The sequence below is a fragment of the Maniola hyperantus genome, chromosome 15, assembly GCF_902806685.2.
Source record: "Maniola hyperantus chromosome 15, iAphHyp1.2, whole genome shotgun sequence".
Lineage (NCBI taxonomy): Eukaryota > Metazoa > Arthropoda > Insecta > Lepidoptera > Nymphalidae > Maniola > Maniola hyperantus.
Genome location: NC_048550.1, coordinates 1,975,297 through 2,002,471, shown reverse-complemented (window position 1 = coordinate 2,002,471; position 27,175 = coordinate 1,975,297). Strand labels below are relative to the sequence as shown.

Below are 27,175 nucleotides of genomic sequence, written 5' to 3'. Positions count from 1 at the left end.
CTGGATACAGGCGGCGCAAGACCGCGGTGGGTCCCTATAAAAGACATATTGTGTCTATCGGTTGACAACTTTTGATTCAGGAGATTGGCATTATTCTGAGAATAATGCTTAACTGGGACCCTTTTTCGGGTTGTGTCACACATGACAGTTTGTTCCGGCGCTTCTTTTGCTTGAAGCGCGTTGGGCTTATGCTCAGGTGGAAGAAGCGCTGGAATAACCAGCTCTTAGTTTTAAGATGTGATGTGTGACACAGTTTTGTAAATAAACTTCTTTTCTTTCTTTCTTCTTTCTATTCGAAAAACATTTCCGAAAAGATTTGTGTGAGAATTTAATACCAGTGGTATTTAAGAAATTTTTGTTTGCCCCAGGTATACAGTGCGACGCCAAAATTAAGACAACTCACACGATGCGCGGGGCTACAGCGACAATGCGTGGAATTCTGTGCAAGAACGCGTAAGTTACCAATTTGACTCTACTCTACTCAAGCGCAGCCTGTTCTTCCCTGGACGGCAGCTTGAACGGCAGGGGAATCGTCAAGGCCCACCGCTCTAGCGTGCTGTTGAAGCGCAGCGCCACGCAGTACACTCCGTACATGATCAGCATATGAACAGCGCTTCTGGCCTGAAGGAAAAAAGATAGGTATAAAAGTGTTTTTATGAGGCATCCTAAAGCAAGCAACAGGCAGCAGTTAGTCGAGGGTATACGGCTTCGCTTAGTCAACATTTCTCCATTAAAGCCTATTGGAAGCTACCTTCGAATTCTCTTGTAGTCCAGACTAAATAAACTTTTTTCTATACGAGGCGGTTGGAAGCCAATTTCAAGTTCCCAAAGTTTAGACATACTTCTTAGTTACATCTCTAATCTCTTGTGAACGTAGAAAATTTTCTTTTAGTAAACCCTTGCTTACAGCTCGGCAGCTGCCGCGAGTGAGCGACCTGTTCCGCATGTACGCGGGCATGTCCTACGGCAGCACGGTGCGCGACCTGTGCCGCCGCATGCGTCCCCAGGAGCTCGCCATCAACGAGAGGAAGCTCGTGCTGTTCGGCGTGCTGGAGGGACTCATACGCAGGGTGTACAAGGTGAGAAGTTGAGAACACTTGTGAACACCTAGACTCTAAAGGACTTTCTTTCTTGGTTTGGTACCCACAAAATATTACAGAAAAGTAAAATAAAATTTTCAAATTCTAACCTTTTATCCAAATGCAAATAGGTATAACAACACCTGCTACTGTATAATTGACGCAAACGAGAAAAAAAGTATTACTACTACTACTACTACTAAGGTTTCTTATACAAAGTGGAGTGGAACCTAAGCGCGTCATCTTTTTTAATAACAACTCAAAATAACCTTTATTTACCTTGGCGTAAGGACGCACGTAACCTTTAGAGTTGGTCCTGTTTTGCTTTATTATATTTTCTACCGTAGGTATGTCAACGTGTATAAAGCTTGAGTTGTCATCAAAAAGACAACTCAACTCTTTCTTTTCAACTCTCAATTATACACTGCCCCTTAGAAATAATAATATGTTTCATTTAGACCAGCCATACACGGACAGCTTGAAGCAGTCAGGATGGACTGCTTCAAGCTGCGACTACATATTGAACTACAGACTTCTACGTACGTACATACACGAACCACTCAAGCAGCTGCAACTGCTTCGGGCGGTCAAGCAGTCGCCAGGCATACACTGACTGCTCGAGCTGTCGACCGCTCTCGCGCAGTTACCTCCGCCCGCGCTCCTCATTCCGCGTCGCGCACGCTTCCCGCCCGCATTGAAATTGCTTGAAGCTTGAAATTGCCATCGAGCAGTTAAGCTAACTGCTCCATGGCAGCTTCAAGCTGTTGACTCTGACTGCAAGAGCGGTCCGTGTATGTTGATCACTGGCTAACCGCTCGAGCAGTCCGTGTAGGGCCGGCCTTACAACTCACTTTGACATGACCACTTACACCGCAAGATTAGCATATTGTGGCAAAATATTAACATTGTACCATCCATCCAGTTCCCAGTGACACTGCACAACGACAACGCGTCCCTCCGCAGCGAGCACAGCCAGTACATAGCGCGCACCTACAACGGCCTCGTGTGCCTCGACGAGCTGTGCTGCCAGGGAGGCCTCTCCGCCTCGCAGCTCGAGGAGCAACTCGAGCGGGACAGCGAAGTCATATTCATTGTCAAATGAAGATTAGTGAGTGTTTCTAGGAACACTGGCCTCATGAGTGTGTATATTGTATAGTGACTAAGGAATAATGTTCTATAGCTTGTGTGACGTCACGTTATCGTTGAATGGCGTCACATAATGAGTTGTGCTGCTACGGGGGCCTCAAATGAAGGAGAATTTCGTGAAAAAACTTGTGGATGTAGAAAGATGTGTCGCACCGTATCACATCACATTCTCAAACCTGGAATACAAATCAGTGTTTATGTGGACAGAAGAGATGCCTCCTAAATCAAGGTTTGGCTGGAGAGGGACAGTGACGTCATGTCATATGTTCCGTCAAATCAGGACTTCGGTTTATAGAACTTTCCTCGTGTGTAACAGGTGAATTTTTTTAGGTGTTTAGCTGGGTAACATTTTGACGTCATATGAAGAGTTTTTTTGAACTGTTTTTAATGCCGCAATTGTGGCGATAGTTTTGATGAAAGGATTATTTACATGTTGACATAAATATCTAGTGAATCAGCCAATAAATGATGCCAATATTAATTAATCCATTATATTATACAAGGATTTGATAATTGATTTTTAAATATTAAATTGAAATTGTGTTCAATATGAGAGATCATAATATCTTGTGTAATAGTTAACTACAGTACGCGGCCGAAAGTAATGTACATCGGCCTTTAGAATGACATTTCGGCTTTGTAGAGCGTTGTCTCTGTCACTCATACCTGTATGACGTTTTGTCGGTCTCAACGACAGAGACAGTGCTCTACAAATCTGCTATCTCCTTCTAAAGATCGATGTACATTAGTTTCGGCCGCGTACTGTACGTACCTACGTATATAAAAGTTTTTCTTATAAACTATACCTATAACTATTCTAGTCCTTGTGGACTTCTAGACTTAAGAATTATAATTAATATAGAAAATAGACGTTAAACGTAAAAATATAATTTGACAAAAAATTTAGCATAATAGCATAGTTTTAAGAAGTTAATAGAATATAAGATTAAATAATACTATATTTTTTATAGATTACCTAGAATACTTTATAAAGTCCTTAAGTACAAAAATGCATAAATTCATCAATTTTATACACTGAATTTTCTTTATATGTTAAACTATTGTTCATTTTCTGTTTTATTTTTGGACGTTAGAAATATCTAAACGGACATTATTTCAAGCTATTTATTATACCTGCATTTTATTGAATAAATAAATCATTCATTCAAACCCGAGATCCCGCAATCAGACAGACAGACGGACGGACAGCAGAGGCTTAGTCCCGCTGGCGTGCTTCGGCTGACCCTGAAAATAATAATCTGTAGCTCGTACTAGGCTATCTTGCATCACTCCGGCCCAGCACAGTCTAATGGGAATCGTCCCTAACGGATCGGGTGCACCTCACAAGTTAAGTTACTCGTGTTGACACTAATCGAATAAAAGCAAACAAAGTAATAGGATTTTATTTGAGTAACACGCGTTGTAACTTGTAGCGAATGGTTTAATATATCTGACGCAGTGGTCTTATATTCCAGTGTAGGTATACAGGGTGGAAAAAAGTATGGGCCCTCCAGGGTAGCTACCTTAAATCCTAAAGTTAGATCATTTTACTCCAAGGAAACATTCTCTTATTTTTAAAAAGAAACAAAACTGCATTCAAAGATTTTCTAAAATTCGCTTGTCTCACCCGGGAATCAAACCAGCTAAAGGTTCAAAAAAATAACACTCGCTATTACTCTACTAGTCGACACAGTCAATGTTAATGATAAAATTTCGCCAAGAAACATTAGGTCTTACACAAAGTGAACAGTTCTAGGTAATGTTGATTAAAGAACGCGTGTACTAAATATTCTATTTTATGAATATCTTGTGCGACAGGCGAGTGCCCCTGGAGGGCCCATAATTTTTTTTCACCCTGTATATCAGTCGTCACTAGAGTATGCCCGCGATTTGGTTGTGGATTTAGTTTTAAAAAATCCTGTGGGAACTCTTTGATTCTCTGGAATAAAAAAATATTTGTAAATCGGTACAGAAACCTCGAAAAAATCGGTGTGCATACATTTAAAAATAATGCCGAGTTGAAAATCACCTCCTTTTTGGAAGTTGGTTAAGAAGTAGCCTATGCCACTCTCCAAGTCTTTAACTATACTCATGCAAAAAATCACATCAATCCACTGCCCTGTTGCGACATAATGAAGGACAAACCAACAGATCTATGTAATTTTTTGCATGGGTTTAAAAGACATGGAGATTGACATAGGCTACTTTTATCCTGGAAAATCAAAGAGTTCCCACAGGATTTTTAAAATCATAAATCCACGCGGACGAAGTCGTGGGCATCAGCTAGTTATTAACATAAAAGGCTATTCATACTTACCCTTTTTTACTTACAAATTTAAGTTCGATTTATTTTTGGCAGGTCTATATATTTTTCTCTCGAAATCATTTCTTATAAACTTTAAAAATATAAAAACTGCTCAATATTCATAGTTGTAGTTAATTCTGTACCTATTTAAAACCGATTTTACGTACATAGAATAAATAATAATTATAATAAAGGTGCTATGTACATATTATATCTATTATTGTAAGTACGCGACAGGTCAAAATGGCACAGCCCCCGCGCCACACTGGTGCGGGCGAGCGCGGGTGACGTGCGGGTGTGCGGGGCGTCCCCCTGCCTTTTTTTTCAATCTCAACTTGCAGCAACTATTGTAGGTAAGATTGCAAAAATTGACAGTGACTTCTGCAAGAAAACTTGCCAGGGGACACTTGGTTTAAGGCGTGTAAAGGTTAGCGTACATCCATTAACTGTTTTTCCCACCGATGCGATGATGTAAAGATGTAATGTAACGGGCAAAAGCAATGGTGCTGATTCCGTTGTACATAAATACTAAATATATAAGAAACTAAATTGACAGTTCTAAAAGTGATGCTGTCCTTTTTACAATATTCTCCGTGGAAAATTTATATTATACTCTATCCAAGGAGAGAAGGTAGTAAAGGGCTCTCGTCGTTACGTTACGACAAGAAACTCAGTGGGCGTCAACCATTTTGAGTGGCCAAATTCGAAATGTTTTCAAAAAACATTCGAAATTCAATTTAATATAAAACATAGTTTCGTTTGTGATTGACTGGTAACTCAAAATGGTGATTCATCGGGTAGTTTGATAAAACACTTATGTCAACCACTCAGGGCCGGCAGAGTAGCATATTTGTCTGCAGAGAGTTGCCCTCTACCCTCTGAAGCCAACAAAATCCATATCGGTGATGGTTACCAAATTTGTTGTGACCCCCCTAATCTATTTTGGATCTGAAATGTTTGTATTTACTTATTCTTTAGTGACTAACTAGTCAAAAACTAGTGCCTTAAAAAAGGAATCGCATAAAATATAAGATACCGAGTTATCAAACTAGGTGTAGACACTTAGTCGTATGATTATCTGTTTATTACCTTTATTTTTGTAACATAAGATTATGAATATAAAGTCAAATGTAATATAATACCTATAATATTCTTTGTTTAAATTTTTTAAGAGATTATGTTGTTGTATAGTATACTTACATATGTGGAAAAATATTTCGTTAGCATGTTATTTTGTTGTATCTTGTATCTATATATACATAAGCGATTTATTAAAACATTATTTTGTACCAATTCTAACACATGTTTTATTTGAAGATTTTATACATTTCCTTTATTTTTTAGGGCTCCGAATCTCCAGAGAAATGAAAGGAAACCTTATAGGTTCACTTTGATGTCTGTCAGTGAACCAAAATCTATATATAGGGTTACTTCCTGTTGACTTAGAAACTTGTAGGTAATGTCATAAAGCACAAGTACCTAAACGGAAAAAACCGGCCAAGTGCGAGACAGGCTCGCGCAACGATGGCTCCGTACTAGTAGTATTTTTTCGACATTTTGCACGATAATTCAAAAACTAAGATGCATAGAAATAAATAAAAATCTGCTTTAGAAAGCACAAGTGAAACCCTAACCACATATATTCACGGTTTTCAGATTTTTCCCCTAATGTCAGCTATAAGATCTACCTACATGCCAAATTTCATGATTCTAGGTCAACGGGAAGTACCCTGTAGGTTTCTTGACAGACAGACAACAAAGTGAGGGTATAAGGGTTCCGTTTTTCCATTTGAGGTACGGAACCCTAAAAATCTGAAAACCGTGTGGTTGGGTAGGTAAATTAAAAATTATTTGGTATCTGGGTGAAAAGCAATAAAAAATCCACAGCTTTCAAAGACAGTACTGATTTAATATATTCTTATATAACATCATATAAGTTACAAAATACATAAACAGTATGTAGGTAACGAAACACTTGACTAGCGTTTAAAAAGAGAAAAAAAAGGTATGCTTCGAAGACTGCATGCTACAGACGCCTTTGTCTTAGCCTACACTTCTTTATAGCTTTACAACTTTTCATACATGCCTTATAAATCTAAAAAGACTAATTTTACTTCATTTAAACAATCGCTTTTAGTCAATAGCATAAATAAATAGCCTAAAAATCAACCAAATTTTATTTCCGAAATTCTTAAATTTCTAGCAAGCGTCCATAGCACATAGAAATCTAATACAAAAATATTTAAGTATGTATTATTGTAATAGTTCAAGGATTTAGAAATTTCTAAACATTTAGGCCCTCCACAATAAAAAAAATTCTGCACTGCGTATACACGTCAAATGTAAGTATGGCATGCGTATAAGCAATAAATTATAACTAAGAGCCCATAACAAATATGGCAGCAAATTAAATCTAGATTTTTTGGGATTTTCAATGGTTAAAATAATGACTTTATAAGTCACGATCGGTGTAACCATGGCAGGGCCATGGTATTACCAGAGTGAACTAGTGTGAGGGAACTCTCAGTTTAATCCTGATTCGACGATACCAAATATTAGGCAATGGTGATGTGAAAAATAAGGCTACCTGCGTCAAATGTACTGTACATTTGACGCCTGCCAGTGACGTCGAGGCTTCGGCGTTTTGTTAGAAATTCCCTGTCGTGAGCTGTGGTAACTTGTTAAGAGAAACAAGTTATGATGAGTTTTCTTTGCTTATAACTTGATGGCCAGTGACATGTTTAGCTGTAGAACATGATTTTTTTCAGAATAGCCGTTCAACAGTTAAATTATGTAAGTGAATCAAGAAAAATCCAGAAAGTTAATTTTGTTTACACATTTAGAAATTTCTAAACGAACACAGTTTAGTAACAATTTTTAAATTTAGATATAAACAATGATGCTGATTCGGTTTTACATAAATCCTAAACTATATTGATGTATCTAAAAGTAGTGCCCACCTTTTTCAACAGGGAACATGTAGAAAAGGACGGAACTATATTTTAGACTTGTCAATTTAGTTATAAGTCCCGCAAATTGCTAATGCGCCATTTTAGTGACGTCAACACTAGACTGAAGTTTCGAGCTGATGGTATATTTTTATTTCGCCTGACGTCAAAATGACGTCATTTCGATGTTAATGAGACATGGTTCCAGCGCAATAGCAATTTGCGGGACTTATATTTTAACTTTCGTGTATAAACGAATTAAGGTCAATAACTGAGGAGAGAAAAATACTAAATGTTAGGATACTGTTTGATTTGTTGGTCTGTATAAACTTAATTAAGTTTTGGCACGGCGTATAGAAAATAGAACGCAATTGTCTGTATGTACATACATAATACTTGAATGATAGATGTTTATTTATCATATGCTATATTGCGCATGCAAGAAATTGGCTTAGAACATAGGATTTTTACCCGACTTCACTAGAGGGGAAGATAAGGTTCTTTTAATGTATTTTACATACATATTCTGTACTACACTATTCTGTATTTTATTTAGTACTGGTGTTTGCACATTTATCATAATTGCACAGTAAGAATTTTATTGTTTTTAATCTTTGTTTGTAGTCTCTGTAAATTCAAGTAGGCAGAATACCAACTTAAAACCACCTTCATAGGAGATTCAAATAAAAGAGGGTCTCTCTGAAACCTATTTATCATTGCCGAGGGACGTGGCACTTCCCACTAGGGTTTGCCATTCAATATAGCACAATACATAAACACAGCTATCTTACAACGCGAGCGAGGCATATACTTTGAAAAATATAGAATCAAACTTTTTTTACTTATCATTGTAGGCAGTTTTTGATATATTATGTTGTATTGACATATACTATACATATTACTTAAGTCTTAAACAATACAAAGCTACCTTAAGAGGGATTTTTTTCAAGGATTACAATATTATGCACGATTTCTTATATTTCGTATTAAGACATCACTTGTTTACGGTACAATATAGAGATAACATTATATTGAAACAAGACATCAGAGGCACTAATGCAAATTTTTATACTGAAATTGTAACTCCCAGAGTTGTTATCTTGCGTACGAGACAATAATGTACTGATAGGAAGTTCTTTCTTTGAACTAATCCAAACTTGGGGTTCAGTTGATCCGACCATTTGTATATTCTATCACAGATAATATATTAATATATTATCTGATTCTATTCAGTCATTTTGTAGAGAAAATTTCGCTAGCGAGATTGAAGATCCTGTGGTGACATCTAGTTTGTAAGTTGTAAGTTACATCGTCACAGTGTGCGCTTTCCTGAAGCCGCTACAAGCGAGACCACTGGACAGGCGACCTCTCCCCCTCTCCCCAATTGTTCCGCAATCCGCATCAATGGCGCCTCCCAACGTAGGCATCAGTGGCGACGAAGAGGACGACGCATCGGTCATGACACTCCAACCACCGGTTATGACACCCCTCATACCGGATATGACGCCCCAATCACCAGATTTAACACCAAACACCAACCTAGAGACGAACCCGTGTGCCTCAAGGCCGATGCCGAACAGGCGCGGCCTCAGCCCATTTCGAAAAGGGTTGAATAGTCCAGGTAGCCTAAGACACCTTTGAACGGATGCCCGGGCAAGGAGGCTCGGCCTCGAGATCTATACCCCGACATACTTCAGTTTGTCGAGAAGACACCACAACAGCGAAGCTTCCGTATCAGCAGGTTGGTCTCGCATGGTCACGCGACCAGAGATGCGGCACGAGCCGGTGGTTCCCAATTCCCTTCGATCTCATAAGAGATAAGAGTTCACGCGATAGAAAGACAGGCGTTTGATAAACTTTTGACCGCAATGCTGTGCAAGCTAAATTGCACTTTATTTCTTGGTAACAAGAGTCGCTATGTAATCTGTGGTATGAGTCCGAATAGGGTCATTTAACGTCTCTATTGTTGACTTTGGTTATTGTATTAGGTACATAAACGAGTGATGTCCTATAAGAAATTACTCATAATATGAAGGAGCTTTAAACTAACCCAATGTAAGTGAACCAAAAATGAGGGCAATTCGAAACTAACCGTCATTTTAAAACTTTAGAATTTTATGTAATCACCACTAAACATAATATAGTAGCGAGTAGTGTAGTGGGGTATATCTTTATTTATGTACTATTGTAAAAATAAATACTATTTCATTACTTTATTCGTTACATTTGATCCACTATTATAATATTATAAGTATTGATACACAACCACGCGACATTATTATTTTTGCTATTATTAGAAAAATGAGGGTAGATCAAATAAAAATTAAGATACAAGTTGCAACTACCCTCATTCTAGTGGTCGCGTCAAACTTTTCATACAGTTTATTTTATATTGAGACTAAATAGTCTAAGACAAGCTCAGGTCTGCATTTTTGAAATGAAAGTAGGAGCTCTGTCTCCACACAAAACTACTAACACCTAAGCATGTATTTGAAAAATATTGATTGTTTCATATATGTCGTTGAGTATCGACGCACTTAACACAAAATATGTCAATCGATTCGATTCATGCGTTAAGAGAATCGATTTTACACGTGATTTTTTTGATTGTGATTCACGATTATCGAATACATATCTATTAATTAGAACTTGATTTAGGGCTGCTTGTGCAATATCAATGTATATATTATAGCTAATTTTTAAGTTTCAGGGTACGTTTGAAGTACAGACGCGATTTCGACCAATCAGATTATTGAGAGATGATGTCATGAAATTACCTCTAAAAAAGGTATTCTACTACATCCGTTTTATTATTAAACAAAGTGATCATAAGAAACCCAGTTCTTATTTTTTTATTTATCTTTATTATTTTCCAAACAGCCATAATATTGAAATCATATCTTTTTGTCAACAACTCGAACTCGGTTTTATTTACTTTGGCATCGGCGAGTCAAAGAGACGCATCATGCACCGCGCGTCTTAAAATTAAACATAATTTTACCAATTTCAACCTTAAGTCAAAGTTACTAAAGTTGAGTTCAAATTGTTATCAAATAAACGGTGCACCTCGGATACACTCCAATTTTTTAAAACTATTCTGACATATGCATTGTTAAACAGACAATACTACTGACATAAACATAAATTCAGCCAATGTGGTTACACCGCTATACACAATCTTTAAACTAAACCTATCTCTATACCTATCTTTTTCCGAAGGGAGCATTATGAAAGGGATACAATACATATTTTAGGCTTGTCATTTTAGTTTAGGTTAAAGATCGTGTACAACAGGATTAACCACATAGTTTTGAATTACGCAATCATAATATAGGTACATTAAAAATCATAATATAGCTTACATACATAGAAAGGCACAAAATATTTGGTAAGTTAAATAATACGCGAAAACCTATTCTTACATTTATATAGGCTTAATAATTAATTATTATTATGTTTCTAATGTAGGATATCTTCTTCTCTCTTCTTATTCTTTAATTAGAGCGAAAGAGATGGCGCTATATAAAATGCAGCCACTCTATTATTCTGTCTCGACAATGGCCCCGATTCTCTAGTCTCTCTCTAAACTAAATTTAGAGTATCTGCATCCTTTTCTTTTTACTAATGCTAAAAAAGGAACGGAATATGACTTTCACATTTAAAGACTCAAAATTTTAGTGCACAATACAAATTTAAACAGTAGGTTCGCGAGTGCGTGCTAAAATCACGGGTTTTACCATCTAAAAATTAAATTTAGAAATGTCAAACTGCTTCTGTCCTTTTCATATAACAATAGTAAGAAGAGGGTGCGAATACTCTAAAATTAGGTTGTGCTTAGAATCGGTGCCATTCTACATATTATTTTCGTAATAATATGGGAAACTTTCCTGGATAATTTTTTTTCGATTCCCATTTGTGAACATTTTTTATCGTTTCCTTATTGCATTAGAAAGAAAGTTTACTGAATGTTAAAATTAGACAATGTTTAAGACTTAGGATGAAATCTATGGAGCGCACTCTGACTTTGCTTAGACTTAAGACAGAGTTAAAACGAGAGAGATGTATATATCTGTCACATAAATCTGTCTCGTTTTAACTCAATCTTATGTCTGAGTAAAGTCAAAGTTCGTTCTATAGATCTCAGCCTTAAAGTCTTACACTAAGGCCAAACGATGCGTTTCCGGTGCGTTGCGGCGCCGAACCTCTGAGTTACGATTAGAGTATCGGGTGCCACACGGGCACTGCGTTTCCGCTCCGGCATAAAGTATGGCGTTGCAACGCACCAACCTTCCCCGCCTCGTCTCTCTGGTCCTAAGCCCGTTGCGCGTGCGTTGTGGTGCCGCACGACGTCGTTAGGCCCGATATCCATCTAAGCGGAGAGGAGAGGAGATGCGTTCAATCGACCAACCAGATTCAAATTAGATGACGTGAAAAATTCAACACGTCATTTTTTTTAAATCGGATTGGTTTACTGTACACATCTCATCTCCGCTTCGCTTAGGTGGATACTGGGCCTAACGCATCGTGTGGCATGGTACAGCGCTTTCTATGTAGGATGACGCACCGCTCAGACGCCGCACCGTCAACGCAACGCATCGTGTGGCTTCACTCTTAAACATTGGTCAAAATTACATGTCATTCAGAACATATTATATACACATAATATCCCATATTTAGGCTGAGTTTCGTTGACTGTACCGTTTTGACTCAAAGTCAAATTAAACTGTATAGATTTCAGTTTAGTCTGAGATCTAGAGCGAACTTTAACTTTGCTCAGATTTAAGACAATGGCACCGACTCTGAGTACAACCTAATTTTAGAGTATTCACATGCTCTTCTTACTAATGTAATATGAAAAGGACAGATACAGTTTGACAGTTTTAAATTTAATTTTTAGATATTAAAACCCGTGACCCGCAGTCGCAAACGTACTGTTTAAATTTGTATTGTGCACTAAAATTTAGAGTCTTTAAATGTGAAAGTCATGTTCCGTTCCTTTTTTAGCATTGTTAAATAAAAAAGGATGCAGATACTCTAAATTTAGTTTAGAGAACGACAAAGGAATCGGTTCCACTGTTAAAATGAGACAGCGTTATATCGCTGAAAGAAATCTGGCTCATTTTTACTGAAACTTAAGTCGGAGCAAAGTCAAAGTACGATCTATACATCTTAGACATTAATTGCCTTATAAAGTTATCTACCATACATATAATTATAAGGAATGATCTAACATCATAACATATTATTAGGAATATATTACCAAAAAGCAACCAAAAATGGTCAATTGATTGATATTTTACAAAAATCTTGTGAAAATACCGAATTTTGAGTAAATAAATACTGAAAAAAGTATTACATAATATAACTTGTGACTGAATTGATTTATTGTTTGTTCGTCAAAATATAAAGCGGGTAGCTTCCTGCTATTTATATCGATAATACCAAAATATAGTATCGATATCGATATATAGTGTCGATAATCCTTTATCTGACTACACTAAGGTTGAGATCTATAGAGCGCACTATGACTTTGCTCAGGTTTAAGGCACTGTTAACACGAGACAGCATTATATCTGTCTCGTTTTAATATAAACTTAAGTCTGAGCAAAGTACGTAAAGTCAAGTACGTTCTATAAATCTCAATTCTCAGCCTAAGGCTGAGGACATATACATATTTGGCGGAAATTCAACGCTTGAAATTTTGCTTCAACCATCACCCGATAAATCTGAACGGAAGTTTTACTTTTGATTTTGCTACGTTGGTAAAGGTACAGTTGTACTATATAAATAAAATGTGGCCGAATTTCCGGTCTTAGCGGTTTCAGAATAGCATTTCTTTTCGCCATGTAAAAGCCAGAGCCTTCTTTATATCTAGAAGACTGTGGTAAGAGCAGTTTTTATAGTTCGTAATCGCGCCCGTAAGTTAGTAAAGTGTGTATACGCGGGAGCCATTTCTAAGTCAAAACGAGCTTAATACGGCCGAAAAAACGCAGTCTGGAACCACCCTTACTGTAGCGAACGCGCCGAAAAACTCTCGTCCGCAAAGATATGTCACTTTCCTAACATTTCAATACAACACATGGGAACAAAATTCCGCGCATGTTTTTCGCTGGAGGAATTTCATTAGATTTGTCCCCAGCCTAATGGCACCCAGGAGTGGCACAATATAAAAAGAAATAAGAGATTCCATATACCATAAATACTAGGTATATTCTAAAGGAGGTTACAGACCAAAACCAACGGCCTACGACCAACCGGCGGCTTTGCTGTGTAGTCTCCATAAAGGACACTACTACAATTTATGCTTCGAATCGAGAACTGTCTCCATTGTGAGCCTTGTATAAGAAATAGTAAAGTTACTGTAGCTATTTTAGTAATTTTCAGTTCGCTATGTTCAGCCCGAGCACATTTCCGAGTGGTCATCCCACGCTGCCACCTGAAAAGGAGTGTCCATTTTGTCATTGTCTAAATATACACGCTGAAATTTTGGTGGTTGTTTTCCCGAAGCGAAATGATTTTATCGTGGTATTACAATCGATTTATAAATATAAAAAATATTAGAGTCAAAAATGACAAATTTACAATCGAGAAAAACAAAAATCGAATGAGACCTCGAACCAATAGTGATACCGCGTGCGTGCAGGCTAGTTTATGTCGTATCACTGCGCGCGAGAGCTTATTTTGCTCTAAACTTTTTCACTTTATTGGCAGCGCGGTTCGAGTGGATGTACCTACCTGCTATTCATGTTACTTCTAGGGCGTTACTATTGTTTCTCACACTTTCGAGTTGTCGATTTTTTCTTAAATTATTTCAAAACAAAAACATTTTTATTTTTTAAGTTTGACTCAAAATTTCGATTGTACTACTGAGAGCAAATCGTTCTGCCGCGGGAAGACAACCACTAAAATTTTACCGTGTATAAAAAAAGGTGACTGACTGACTAATCTATCAACGCACAGCTCAAACAACTGGACGGATCGGGCTGAAATTTGGCATGCAGCTAGCTATTATGACGTAGGCAATCCCTAAGGGGGTGAAATAGGGGTTTGAAATTTGTGTAATCAACGCGGACGAAGTCGCGGGAATAAGTTAGTAGAAAATCAAAATAATTATCATCGTGGAATATTACAAAAAAATTGGAATGGAAGTTTTTTCTGGAAAACGTTTTTAACCAGAATCAATTCAAAATTATTGTAACATAACTTTTACCGGCCCATATGTTTAGCTGATTTTGACGTAATTTGGTACAGAGATAGCTTGCATTTTAGACACGAACATAGGCTACTTTTTATCCCAGGAAATAATTAAAAAAAACCTAAATCCACCAGAACGTAATCGGGGGCTATTCTAGTATTTTTTAGGTTTCCGTACCTCAAAAGGTAAAAAGGATCCCACATAGGATCACTTCATTGTCTGTCTGTTGTCTGTCAAGATACTTGCAGGGTACTTCCCATTGAATAAAAATCATGAAATTTGGCAGGTGTTATAGAAATAAGGAGAAAAAATCGTGAAAACCGTGAATTTGTGGTTACATCACAAAAAAAATTAAAATGTGTTCATGAACAATTTATTAGTATTTTCAGTTTTTAAAGTAAGATTACTATACCAAGTGGGGTGTCATATGGAAGGGCTTTACCTGTACATTCTAGAATAGATTTTTATTTATTTTTATGCACAGTAGATTGTAATTTATCGTGCAAAATGTCCAAAAAAATATGACTGTAGTACGGAACCCTCGGAACGCGAGTCTAAATCACACTTGGCCGGTTTTTTTTTTGTTAACTTGAGAAAACAGGGTTTTACCTGGCAGTCCCGAGAGCAGTACCACTGGTTGGCGCACCCGGCACACACGAACTGCGCGAGACGGGAGCGGCAGCCCTGACACGTGGGCGCGTCTTCGCTTCCTTCATCTATGACCAGTCGGCCGCCCGACGCGCCCGAGCCACCCGACGCTGCCGATGCGGCCGACGCGCCCGACCCGGCTGACTCCTCGGACGCGCCGCTCTCTTCCTCTTCCTATAGAGGCAAGAAAGTGTCACCTTATTTTTAATACATAAATACAAGTTAGCCCTTGACTGCAATCTCACCTGGTGGTATGTGACGATGCAGTCTAAGATGGAAGCGGCTAACCTGGAAGGGAGGTATGGCAGTTTTTATTAAACCCCTACCCCATTGGTTTCTACACTGACTTGACGGTGGTAACTAACCACGGCCGAAGCCTCCCACTTTTCATGCATATTTTGGCATTTTGATAGTGCATATGATTCCAATGTCTAGTAATAACGTAGAGTGTACTCACCAATTGCACCACCTCAGTTTTCTCCGTCTGCGGCTCGGGTGCAGGCGGCTGTACCGGCGTGATTGTGATCTCGCCGCAGTTCTGCACGAATACAATCAACCAATCATTTACTTCCCCATTCAATAAAAAAAAATACAGGCAAAACAGTAGTGCCTTCCTTTTCATAACAATCCCACGGAAAAGGACTGCACAATTATGATACAATACTATCAGTTTTATAAGTGGCGTTTATAATTCGTTTGCGAATTCAAAACGAATGAAATACGGACCTTATTGCTTGACCTTAAGATTTTAAATACAATAACAACAGAGACTCGTGCTGTCTCGCTCAAAATTCGCGCGTACATGACGCGTAGGCAACGAACAATAGCGGACGGACGCGCGCTTATGATTGGCTGAGATATTTTCACGCCATCAAAAATAAGATTTCTGCGCAGGTACATCGTCGTAACTTATAAAACCGGTAATATTGCAGATACTTATTGCTTGCGCATTGAAATAAAATTACGAAATTTCGCTTATGCGTAAAATACTATGACGTATTTAACTGCATGCCCTAACTCTGTAGATCAATAATATTATGAGAGAATAATTAATCTATGTGAAAGCACATTCTAATATCAAGTTAAAATCTATAAAAAATCCAAATGCAAATTGAATAATTAAAAATATTGCAAATGTATAAAACTGTATGAAAATGAAGTGCCATATTTAATATAATAAAATGAGTATTGCCATTCTTTAATCTTAGAAAATTCAAGATGGCGCATTGTAATATTCGTTCAGAATTATGACTATCAACTGAATATAATGCATCCAAACTAAGAAAGGGAAATCGTGTGCGCCATATTATGACGTTTTAGTTAGAAATATATTTTAATTCAATATATTTTTGATAATTTTTCAAAGAAAAACTTAAATCTAAATTTGGAATTTGGAATGTGTCACATTGCTAAAAACAATTCGTCCAATTTCGATGTCCAATTGAATTTTTAATAGGTCGCTAATTAAAAACACTTATATCTAAATTTTGAATTTGGGAAGATCGAGGCCAATCAGGACACCAATTTGTTTTGAATCTCATACAATGAGGTTGGTACCTTGGCCTGACCGAAAGATGGCAATGGTGGTGCGTTGGTACTCTGTTTCCGATCCGGCGACGTGAGCAGTTTAGCCAACGTCGGCGAGTAACACTGAGACGTGGGGGACGCCGGCTGGAAGGTTGGCAACACCCATTCAAGCTTGATCTAATTCTAAATTTAAAATATGATGCGAAGCGACATGGACATGGGCGTAGTCTATGGGGCGTTGTGAAAACTAGCTAGGCTAGGCTAAGGCGCATGTGCTAATAATAATTTTTGTTACTACAGTGCGACAAGGTTATCTTGGCGCGTGGCGAAAATCGGAACTAACGTTGCCGTCAAGTGTCCCCTTTGTTCTTGTTTGAATATTCTAAGCCTTTGTTCTGCAACAGCGCCCCCCTGTCAATGTCATTCAAGTGCCAAGACAGCCTTGTCGCACTGTACGTTAACCTCAGAATAAGGACTGTTAGAAGTAGCCCTATTGTGACACTTACTGTTAGAGCGAGATAGCTAAATGCATTTAAGCTCTTGTTAGAACGTGACAAAATGATTATGTTTTGTCCTTATCACTGTGGCCACTTTTTTTTGTTTGTCAAAATGTATTTTGTACGTGAGTATTTGACAAACAACGTGAAGTGTAGAAGGAATGACATTTCACAAGTAAGAAAATCTGCTTGAGCGAGAGGGACTGAGGGGGCCACGCTAGTTGCATATCTGGACATATCTGTGACGTTAACAGCTATAAACACTAGGGTAGGCGAAGTTTGACAGTTCTAAATTGAACTAAGTTTGTCTGTCCTATTTAGTAATATAGAAATTTGTATTTGTATTTGTCCTTTTCTTATTACAATGGAAAGAAAAAGATGCGAATACTCTAAAAGTTAATTACGCTCAGAATCGTACCAATCACTACCTATATGTTTGCGAAAGTGTGTTTGTTTGTTGGTTTATCCTTCAATCACGTCGAAACGGAGCAACGGATCACTGTGATTTTTCGCATGGGTATAGTTTAAAACCTGGAGAGTGAAATAGGCTACTTTTATCCCGGAAAATCAAAGAGTTCTCACGGAATTTTTAAAAACCTAAATCCACGCGTACGAAGTCGCGGGCATCAGCTAGTACATAATAATAAAGCTTAAGATGAAAATCATGTATTCTGCCCAGAATAATTAAAACGCCCATTTCCCGCGTTTACAAGCCCACATGTAAAACTAAGTAACGTGTAGTACGAATTAATTGTGCACCTGAACTCGATGACGTCACAATGCGAACGAAAGAGAGATGGATACGAGAGACGTAGCGAGAGAGCAGGAGGGACGCATTTCATTGAGGTACACAGTTAATTTGACCGTATTATATACAGGCGTTATTTTTCGATCATCCCATTTAAAAATGCACTTGATTTTAGAAATTGTACCTCTAAATACAAAGTAAAATACCCAAAAAAAATTGCAGCATTGCAATATTTAATACAAATTTTCATACCTTGGTTAATATGCCGTGCAGTAAAGAGTTTTGCTGTGTTTGTGAAGTTTCTTGACTCGTCGTGACCGGCAGTAGTGAGATTTCAGGGTACGGGGGAGGAGGTGGCAATCTTAAATTAAAGAAAAAAAGGATGTTATTGTGTTTTAATGTAGACTACCTTATGCTGGATGCACGCTTATCCGAGTGGACTATACAAATTTCAAATCCCTATTTCACTCCGTTAGGGGTTGAATTTTCAAAAATCCTTTCTTAGCTGATGTCTATGTCATAATAGCTATCTACATGCCAAATTTCAGCCCGATCCGTCCAGTAGTTTGAGATGTGTGTTGAAAGGTCGGTCGGTCAGTCAGTCAGTCACCTTTTCCTTTTATATGTTTAAAGATAACGGGTAACCACGATTAATTTGGCGTTTTTATTTGTCGATATTTCAACCCAATTGCACGGGTCGTGGACGCGACAGGACTGCGGTGCTGCGAGAGATAAAGTTCGAGCTGTCAAGGGCAATAGCGAACTACCCTCTTTCTTGTTCTTCTCGCTGGAACTTCACGAGTTGTCCGGCAAAATACACTCACAACGTCACTATTAACTTTCGATGTCGTACGATGCTGTCATTAAATGTCATAGTGATGTTTACATTAAAATATGTCATTAAACCACGAAATAAGCTTAAAATCATTAGATGTTATTGTGGTATGGCTTAGAAAACAGAAAACTTGTAAACATTGAAATATAACCACCAAGTTTCCGTTATCTTGATTCCTTTCGATAGGACTTTACGATTGATTATTCAAAAAGGCTTTGCATGAGTTTGTTTGAATAATAACAATATAGCCTCAATAGCTGAACGGTTAAGGAGCGGACTGAAATCCGAGAGGTCAGCGATTCTAACCCCACCCGTTGCACTATTATAGTACGCACTCCTAATAAGCACAAGCTTTACGCTCGGCTGGAGTGCAAAGGGGTATATTGGGCACGATTAACATGGCTAATATTCTTTTAAAAAAAATCTTTTTGTACCTCACACGAAAAACTACTAACTCGATACTACGTAACTGTATATTTTGTTTTGGGTTGATAAGTGTACTCTGTCACACTAGTTTTAAAGTTGTAGATGCATACGACGATCCAAAAATACTTGTAAAAGTTTAATTGAACAAAAAATGTTTTTATTTATTTATATTTATTTAGTTCCGTCTCAACTCTCAATGAGGCTAATTCTGTTGTACACAATCTCTAAAGTAAACTAAAATGGCACGTCTAAATCTATTGCTATCCCTTTCATAATATTGCTTGCGGAAAAGGGTAGCACTAAATTTAGACGTGTTAATTTAGTTTAGTTTAGAGATTGTGTACAAGAGAATCGGCCCCAATATGTCAGTTAGAATTTAAAAAAAAATTAAACCTTGGACTAGAAGTTGCTATCCTCTCCGGTGGCTTCACAGACATATGGGCCTCCTCCTGGTTCCTCTCTCTTCTTCTCTCTGGTCTATTCAAGTCAGGTCTGTGGTGTTCCGGTCGGTTGAGCTCCATGGGTCTATTGGGCATGAGACCAGCATTGCTTTGCTGCATGTTGGCGAACTGTACCAGCACATCTTTGAAGGAGAGACCATTTGGAAGACCACCTGCCTGGATTTGTTGGAGACGTTCCAACATCGCTTTTTGGTTCTAGAAAGAGAGAATATACAATACTTACGATAACAAAGAGAGTTGCAAAGTAATACTAATTTATTATTTTTATGATAGTGTTTTTTTTTACCTATAACTACAAGGAAAATCTTTTATTTAAACTAATGTGTCGGTTCACCTTTTAAATCCTTTATCACGTCAGTCACCTTTTCCTCAGTCAGTCAGGAAAAGGTGACTGACTGACTGACTGACTGATCTATCAACGCACAGCTCAAACTACTGGACGGATTGGGCTGAAATTTGGCATGCAGATAGCTATTATGACGTAGGCATCCGCTAAAAAAGGATTATTGAAAATTCAACCCCTAAGGGGGTGAAATAGGGGTTTGAAATTTGTGTAGTTCACGCGGACGAAGTCGCGAGCATAAGCTAAGTTTTGCAAATTAACATTTCTCTTTTGGTATACAATAAAGCATATTTCATTTCATTTCAAATCCTTGATGTTGTTTATAGAAACCTTAGAAGTTCTAGAATTTCGCTACAGACCTTAAATGTTATCTTATCGCTTATCACCCATACTAATATTATTTAAATGGAAATCACTCACGGTAGTTTAAACGCTAATATTATAAACGCGAAAGTATGTCTATCTGTTATTTTTTCACTTCTTCCGGATATTTAAAACCTAAAGTTACCAAGTTTAAAACAAATATTTTAGAGTATGAGATGGATTCGTGGCAGCTGTTTCATTATCTAATACAAGAAAACCGGCCAAGTGCGAGTCAGGCTCGCGTACCGAGGTTTCCGTACTACAGTCGTATTTTTTCGACATTTTGCACGATAAATCAAAAACTATGATGCATAAAAATAAATAAAAATCTGTCTTAGAATGCACAGGTAATCCCTTTCATATGATACCCCACTTGCTATAGTAATCTTACTTCGAAAATTGAAAATACTAATTATTAGTTCATGACCACAATTTAATATTTTTTTGTGTGATGTAACCCTAAATTCACGGTTTTCAGATTTTTCCCCATATGCTTATGACTTATTATGCTGCAAGACCTACCTACCTGCCAAATTTCCCGGGAAGTACCCTGTAGGTTTCTTGACAGACCGACAGACAGACAACAAAGTGATCCTATAAGGGTTCCGTTTTTCCTTTTGAGGTACGGAACCCTAAAAAACTTGAAATTTTTGATTCTAACTTACTATACCTAGCTATTTGTGGTTGCTAAGGAATCAAAACAGAAATCGTTATTCAATAGTATCCGAGTGTCGAATTTACATTACTCCCGATCCTTGACCTAATTGTTGTGGTCGTGTCTCAGCCGTTACATCAATTCAATTAGGCGACTTGTACCGGAGCTTGTTATCAATTTATATGCAATCATTACTTACAATATTGGACTCTTTTCAAAATAATATTTACTCGTAAAAAGCCGGTACTAACTCTGCTGAGACGGTTAAGGGTATACTACTTACGCGCTTGAAGCCTTCTACGTACGAACGTATTACGCCTATTATTCTATTACTAGATGATGCCCGCAACTTCATTCTCATAGATTTAGGTTTTTAAAAATCCCGTCGGAATTCTTTGATTTTCCGAGATAAAAGTAGCCTATGTCTTTCTTTGGGATGCAAATTAACTTAGTATGGACAAATAATGTTTCTTATTATGCGAGAAAAGACTGAGACGACGATTACGGCTAAAAGGGAGTACTTATTTATGTTTAAATAATTTGGTCATTCTCCAAAATTTCTGCCCAAATCCTTTGCAATGTATTGAAAACTGAGCAAAAACCATTATAACAAGATTTAACTTACGTAATTTTTGAAATGTATTTAAAAATTATTTAGAAATTTCCTTGAAGTGTAGGTAAAAACACTATCATAAAAATTATAAAAATAGATTTATCTACGTTTTGCAAATGTCTTAAGAATTCTATCTAACACGTAAAAATTAGTAAGCAGAAGAACAATCAAGAGTGAAGAGAGTGAAGAGAGAGAGTTAAATAAATTATAACTTACCATATCCAAATTATTGAACAGCATGTTGAGATTGCTTAAATTGTTCATGTTGTCCATTTTGGGGGCAATGGGCCGCGGAGTGTTCATCATGTTAGGGTTGATCATAGACTTCATCCGCCTACCGCGTCGCGGCGTTATTTCGGGGTTCCTTTGCCTATAATCCGCTATAATCGACTTCACATCCTTCGTGGGGCCTTGCCGACCCATCGGTAGACCGAAACTATTGAGCTGCCCATTCATATCTCTAGGGAAACCAGGCATATGTCCAGGCATCATCATCGCTTGAGGAAACACTGGTTTTGGCATAGCTTGCATATGGGCTGCTTTATCGTACGGAGGAGGCAGTCCTGACATAGGATTGAAATGCGATGTTACAGGCATGACTGGCTGGATGAGAGGATTAACCATAGATCCTGGCTGTTTAATCGACAATCCAGATATCTCATCGCTCTTGTCTATGGCTAAATTTTTCGCTTGGTTGAGATAATCAAACGGATCGGTTCGTTCTGAACCATTAATATCCACACTTTTTTCAAACGACAGCACTTGTTTTCTTCTCAGAAGCCTTAGTAAAATTTCTTCTTTAACTTTTTTTAGATGCAGTATATTGTTCCATTCATGTTCTTTCTTTTGCGCTAGTTCCCTTAGTGTTTGTATCTCAGAGAGTAGCTGTTCGGTATGCCTCTGTATTTCGTCTATGTTGTTCTTGGTGGCCGTCTGTATGTAGTCGTTTATCATGGTGTCATGTTGGGGGAAGGTCTTCTCTACTTCCGCGCAGAGCTTTTTGAGGGGTGATTCCGTGTCCACTTCTTCGCTGGCGCGTCTTTTGATAGAATGGTCGTCCTGCAGAAAAATTTGCAAAGTTGAAGGAAATATTATTATCAAAAAACAGGTACATACACATACAGTTAACCACCTACTTTTTAGACAGGACGGCAGAATGGCTCTCTGTGGCAGGGTGGTGTAAACACTACCAACTATCTGATTCTAAGCTGTTAAGTGTTACTGAGAATTTCTTGACAGAATATTATGATAGATACTAACATCCGTTCTCTATAATATTTAATCTATTTGTAATCTGCAGACGAGTTGATTAACAACATTATTTGTCAAAAATTGTATGGTGTTTTTGAGAAATAGCAATGTTACTAAGTAACTTATCTACCGATTACAGATAGATTGAATATTGCAAATGGACATAAATCTATCAGGCAGTTTTTATGAGTGACTTACCTTACTAATATCTCCATTTATAGGCTGTATATTGGGCTTCAGATCCTTTTCAATCTTCTCTGCTGATACTTCTGTCATCTCCACATCAGACCCCGCTGGGAATTTCACCTCTGTCTTTACACTTTCACTCCCTTCAAGAGCTGTCTCTTTTACTTCTAAGCCTATATGACCTTCTGTCTCCTTTTCACCTATTATTTGGGTGACCTCATGTTTTGTTGTTTCATTACTAGTTTCTATAGCTGCTGTGTTTTCTTGTATAGTTGTTGGGCTGTCTGCTTCTTTTAGCTGCTCATCTGTAATTTTAAACTGAGTGTTATAGAATGCAAAACCTACGAAGGTAGTATAATGGTTAAAACCCTACTGTTTACAAAGCTATTACTATTATATACATATATTACACTGATCGCGAGCAATTTACTCTTATCCATTGAGGAGTTCCGTTCTCCATCTCTGAAGATATTCATCAATCTTTACCAAATTAAAATGGGACAACCTCTGAAGTATGTCCTACAAAACAAAAAAAGAATCATCAAAATCGGTTCATAATTGACGGAGTAATCGTGTAACAAACATACAAAAAAAAACATACGGCCTAATTGAGAACCTCCTCCTTTTTTTTTGAAGTTGGTTAAAAAAGGTAATGTACTGAAATATTTGCGCGACTTCGTCCGCATGCACTGCACAAATATCAAACTCGTAATTTACCTTATGGGTTGAATTTTCAATGAATTGGGGGATGTCTACGTCATAATAACTATCTGCATGGCAAACAGCCCGATCCGTCCAGTAGTTTGAGCTGTGCGTTCACAGATCAGTTAGTCAGTCAGTCAGTCACCTTTTCCTTTTATATATTTAGATTTGATCAACTATGTCTGTGTCATGTATGGCTATGATTATTTCAGACTGATAAAATAATTTGATACTGAATTAAAAAATATTTATTGCCTGTAGGCTAATTTCATATTAAAAACTTGTATAAAATTGTTTGGACTGATTTTTAGAATCATTACCCTTATATGTGAAAGTGTATTTGTTTGTTGGTTTATTGGTTTGTTGGTTTGTCCTTCAATCACGTCGCAACAGTGGAATGGACTGACGTGATTTTTTCATGGGTATAGATAAAGACCTGGAGAGTGACTACTTTACTTTATAGGCTACTTTTTAAACCTGCTTAGTCTATTAATAATAATAATAACGAAGGATGCTAGAAGTATGTCACAATTTTACCTTGAAAAGTAAAGTAAGTAAACTAAAGCCTCTGATAAAGACTATAATTGGTTTGGTATACTTTTCTACTAATAATTACAGGCACATTCTCAAATGCAATTTGAAAATATGTCTGTAATCATTGGTTAGTGTAATTACTCATATTCCAGTAATTTAAAAAAAATTCTGCCTCATAAAACTGCATACAAGATTCTATGACTGGTTATAAATGAACATAAGCAATAGGGCCGATTCTCTTGTACACAATCTCTAAACTAAACTAAATTAACAGGTCTAAATCTAGTGATATCCTTTTCCACAACATTATGAAAGGGATAGCAATAGATTTAAACGTGTCATTTTAGTTAAGTTTAGAGATTGTGTACAAGAGAATTAGCCACATTGATTCTGATTTTATTTAAACTAAATTTAGAGTTTTATGGTTCTGTACCTCAAAAGGAAAAAAGGAATCCTTATAGGATCATTTCGTTGTACGTCTGTCTAACCAGAAACCTTACTTCTTACTTTACTTTATTATTACTATCTTCTGTGATGACTGACCTTAGACATCGTAGATCAGAGAGAGATGAGAAGAACGATTGTAGACTACTGTAGACTATCCCAGGCAGCGTTGCCAGTTTTGTTTTTTGCCAAGTCGGGATTCTGGAACTTTTTGAGTGAAAAAAGCGGGATTCTTTGGTTGAAAGCGGGACATGTTAAAAATGCATATAATCAGAAGTGTTTTTTTATTTGAATTCAAATGACGCTTACGTGACAATAGATAGGAAAAATAGGTCATAGAAAATGTATTTTAAGAAAAATATGATAATTTAAATCAGATTTATCCTATCGTTCAATAATTCGAGTCTTGTCTTGTCTTGATGTTTATAGACAGCATGTTGCACGCACGCGTTCGAGTTATCCCCGAAAAGCGGGAATGAGCCTGTCCTGTCCTGTCGCATGGGACATTAGAATTTTTGAAAATTCAATTCCTAAAGGGGTAAAACAGAGGTTTGAAATTTGTATAGTCAACGCGGACAAAGTCACAGGCATAAACGAGTAATAATATAAATGCGACTAATGGACCCAAAAAAGTACCACTCTCTACAATACCTTTAACCGTCTCACAGGGCTGTGGATTGTCGCATTCCTTCTTCGTCTCGCTTATCGGCTCTTTGGCATCTTCATCACAGCTTTCCTTGCCTCCATCGACCCTGTCATTCACCAATAATGGGTCCTTCACTTCGTCGATACAGAGGGGGTCCACCTCATTCTCACTGGCTATCTCCGCCGGGGACACTTCGGCCAACCGGTCCTTTGGAGATTCCACTATTTTAATACCTATATCGTTCATGTTTATTTACATACTTCCGATTCACAATTTCACAATGTCAGCACGCCGCACAAAGGTTCAACGACTTCGAAATCATCCACACAATCATTATTACACTTTAATAAGCACAGCCACTTATAAAACTTAAGTTAATCTTCGCATAAACCACACTAGAACAACAAACAAAGCGGGCAATTAAGATATTTGGAATTTCTTTTCCATATTGGGAGACTGCGAGAATCGAGATTGATGCCGTGAACTAAGCAGTCAACGACCGGTTTTCGGAACGATAAGCAATACTTTATATCAAACTAAAAGCCACTTTAACGTTTACATTTCGTAGCTACATTACGTTGGGTAATTTTCTATATTTTATTAATTTTATTTAGAAAATAATCTCTCCTCGCAGAGGACGCAACACGCAAGCACAGATGAAAAATCTTTTGTGAATTTACATAATTTTACTATCTATGGTGGCCTAAATTAAATAATCTAGAAGAAAAAATGCCTTCAAATTTAGCTAACTAAAAATAATAAAAATTAATCTAAACGTAATTTTAATGGATTTTTAATTTATGTAATCCATCTAAATCACAGATACACTAGTCTAGATCTATATAAATAAAACAAACTTTTTAACGCCCAAATAAACATTTCCGCCGGAAGCGTGAATAAAAGAGGTTGTTTATAATGTTCATGTAATTAGTGCTCTTTGATAGCTTATTATTATAATATCTAGATTAAAAATAAATGAAGAAAATATTTTATGCACAAAACAATCTTCGCATCAAGAATACAAATGGTTTTTGCAATTATTTTCAAAAAAACATGAAATACTGTGTTTAATTTAAATTAAGCGCGTTATGAGCGCGTTTTTTCACCTATGACATGTGTCATATTGACAGTTAACTGTAAGATAAGTGTTGTCCATAGAATACAAAAGTAGCGATTCGGTATCGATACTCTTATCGATTTATTAAAAAGTTTAAAATTACAATAAGTATTGCATATGAATAACTAATTCTATGTCTTGCCATGATAACAATGAAATTTTGATGGTCATTTACAGTAAAATTTAAAGTTATTTATGAGAGCTACAATGTGCCCTTTAAAATCACCTTTGAATAACAAAGCAGTCTAAATAACCAGTTTACTCATTCAACAGCCACCTCTACTAATTATATAATCAAAATAAATATTGAAAATCATTACTAAGCACAGGAGACTAAGTTCTTCACCGTCACAAGATATTGCAATTTACACATTTTTTAGTAACTAGGTTATAGGTAGATATTTTCAGTTAAGTATTCGATATTACTACTGGATTCAATCATTTTCAAATGATTCAATAGCGATATTTTCATAAGTCGATGTTATCGGATATTGCTTTGTTTGACA

The 27,175-nt window shown here is 37.1% G+C and overlaps 2 protein-coding genes across 3 annotated transcripts in view; one reads left to right on the top strand and one right to left on the bottom strand.

Annotated features, from left to right (window-relative positions):
* The window catches only part of LOC117989253 (GATOR1 complex protein NPRL2-like), a 41,069-nt gene extending 37,147 nt beyond the window's left edge, over positions 1–3,922 (top strand). Inside the window, exons 6-8 of the mRNA XM_034976602.2 lie at positions 369–453; positions 910–1,079; positions 2,002–3,922. Coding sequence (XP_034832493.1) covers positions 369–453; positions 910–1,079; positions 2,002–2,181 — 435 coding nt within the window. The 3' untranslated portion in view covers positions 2,182–3,922. The remainder of the gene's footprint in view (positions 1–368; positions 454–909; positions 1,080–2,001) is intronic.
* Positions 3,923–12,462: 8,540 nt separating this feature from the next.
* LOC117989245 (uncharacterized) lies at positions 12,463–26,220 on the bottom strand. 2 transcript variants are annotated; one of them, XM_034976588.2, is made up of 9 exons: positions 25,558–26,220; positions 23,239–23,531; positions 22,006–22,848; positions 19,748–20,010; positions 18,346–18,454; positions 16,879–16,992; positions 15,779–15,859; positions 15,283–15,495; positions 12,463–13,914 (listed from the first exon to the last, which is right to left on the bottom strand). In XM_034976588.2, exons 1-9 carry the CDS (start codon positions 25,796–25,798, stop codon positions 13,873–13,875), a joined length of 2,199 nt encoding a protein of 732 aa, XP_034832479.1. In that variant the 5' UTR covers positions 25,799–26,220; the 3' UTR covers positions 12,463–13,872. The 2 variants fall into 2 exon arrangements, with proteins under 2 accessions (XP_034832479.1, XP_034832480.1); XM_034976589.2 differs by lacking the exon at positions 16,879–16,992.
* Positions 26,221–27,175: the final 955 nt, after the last annotated feature.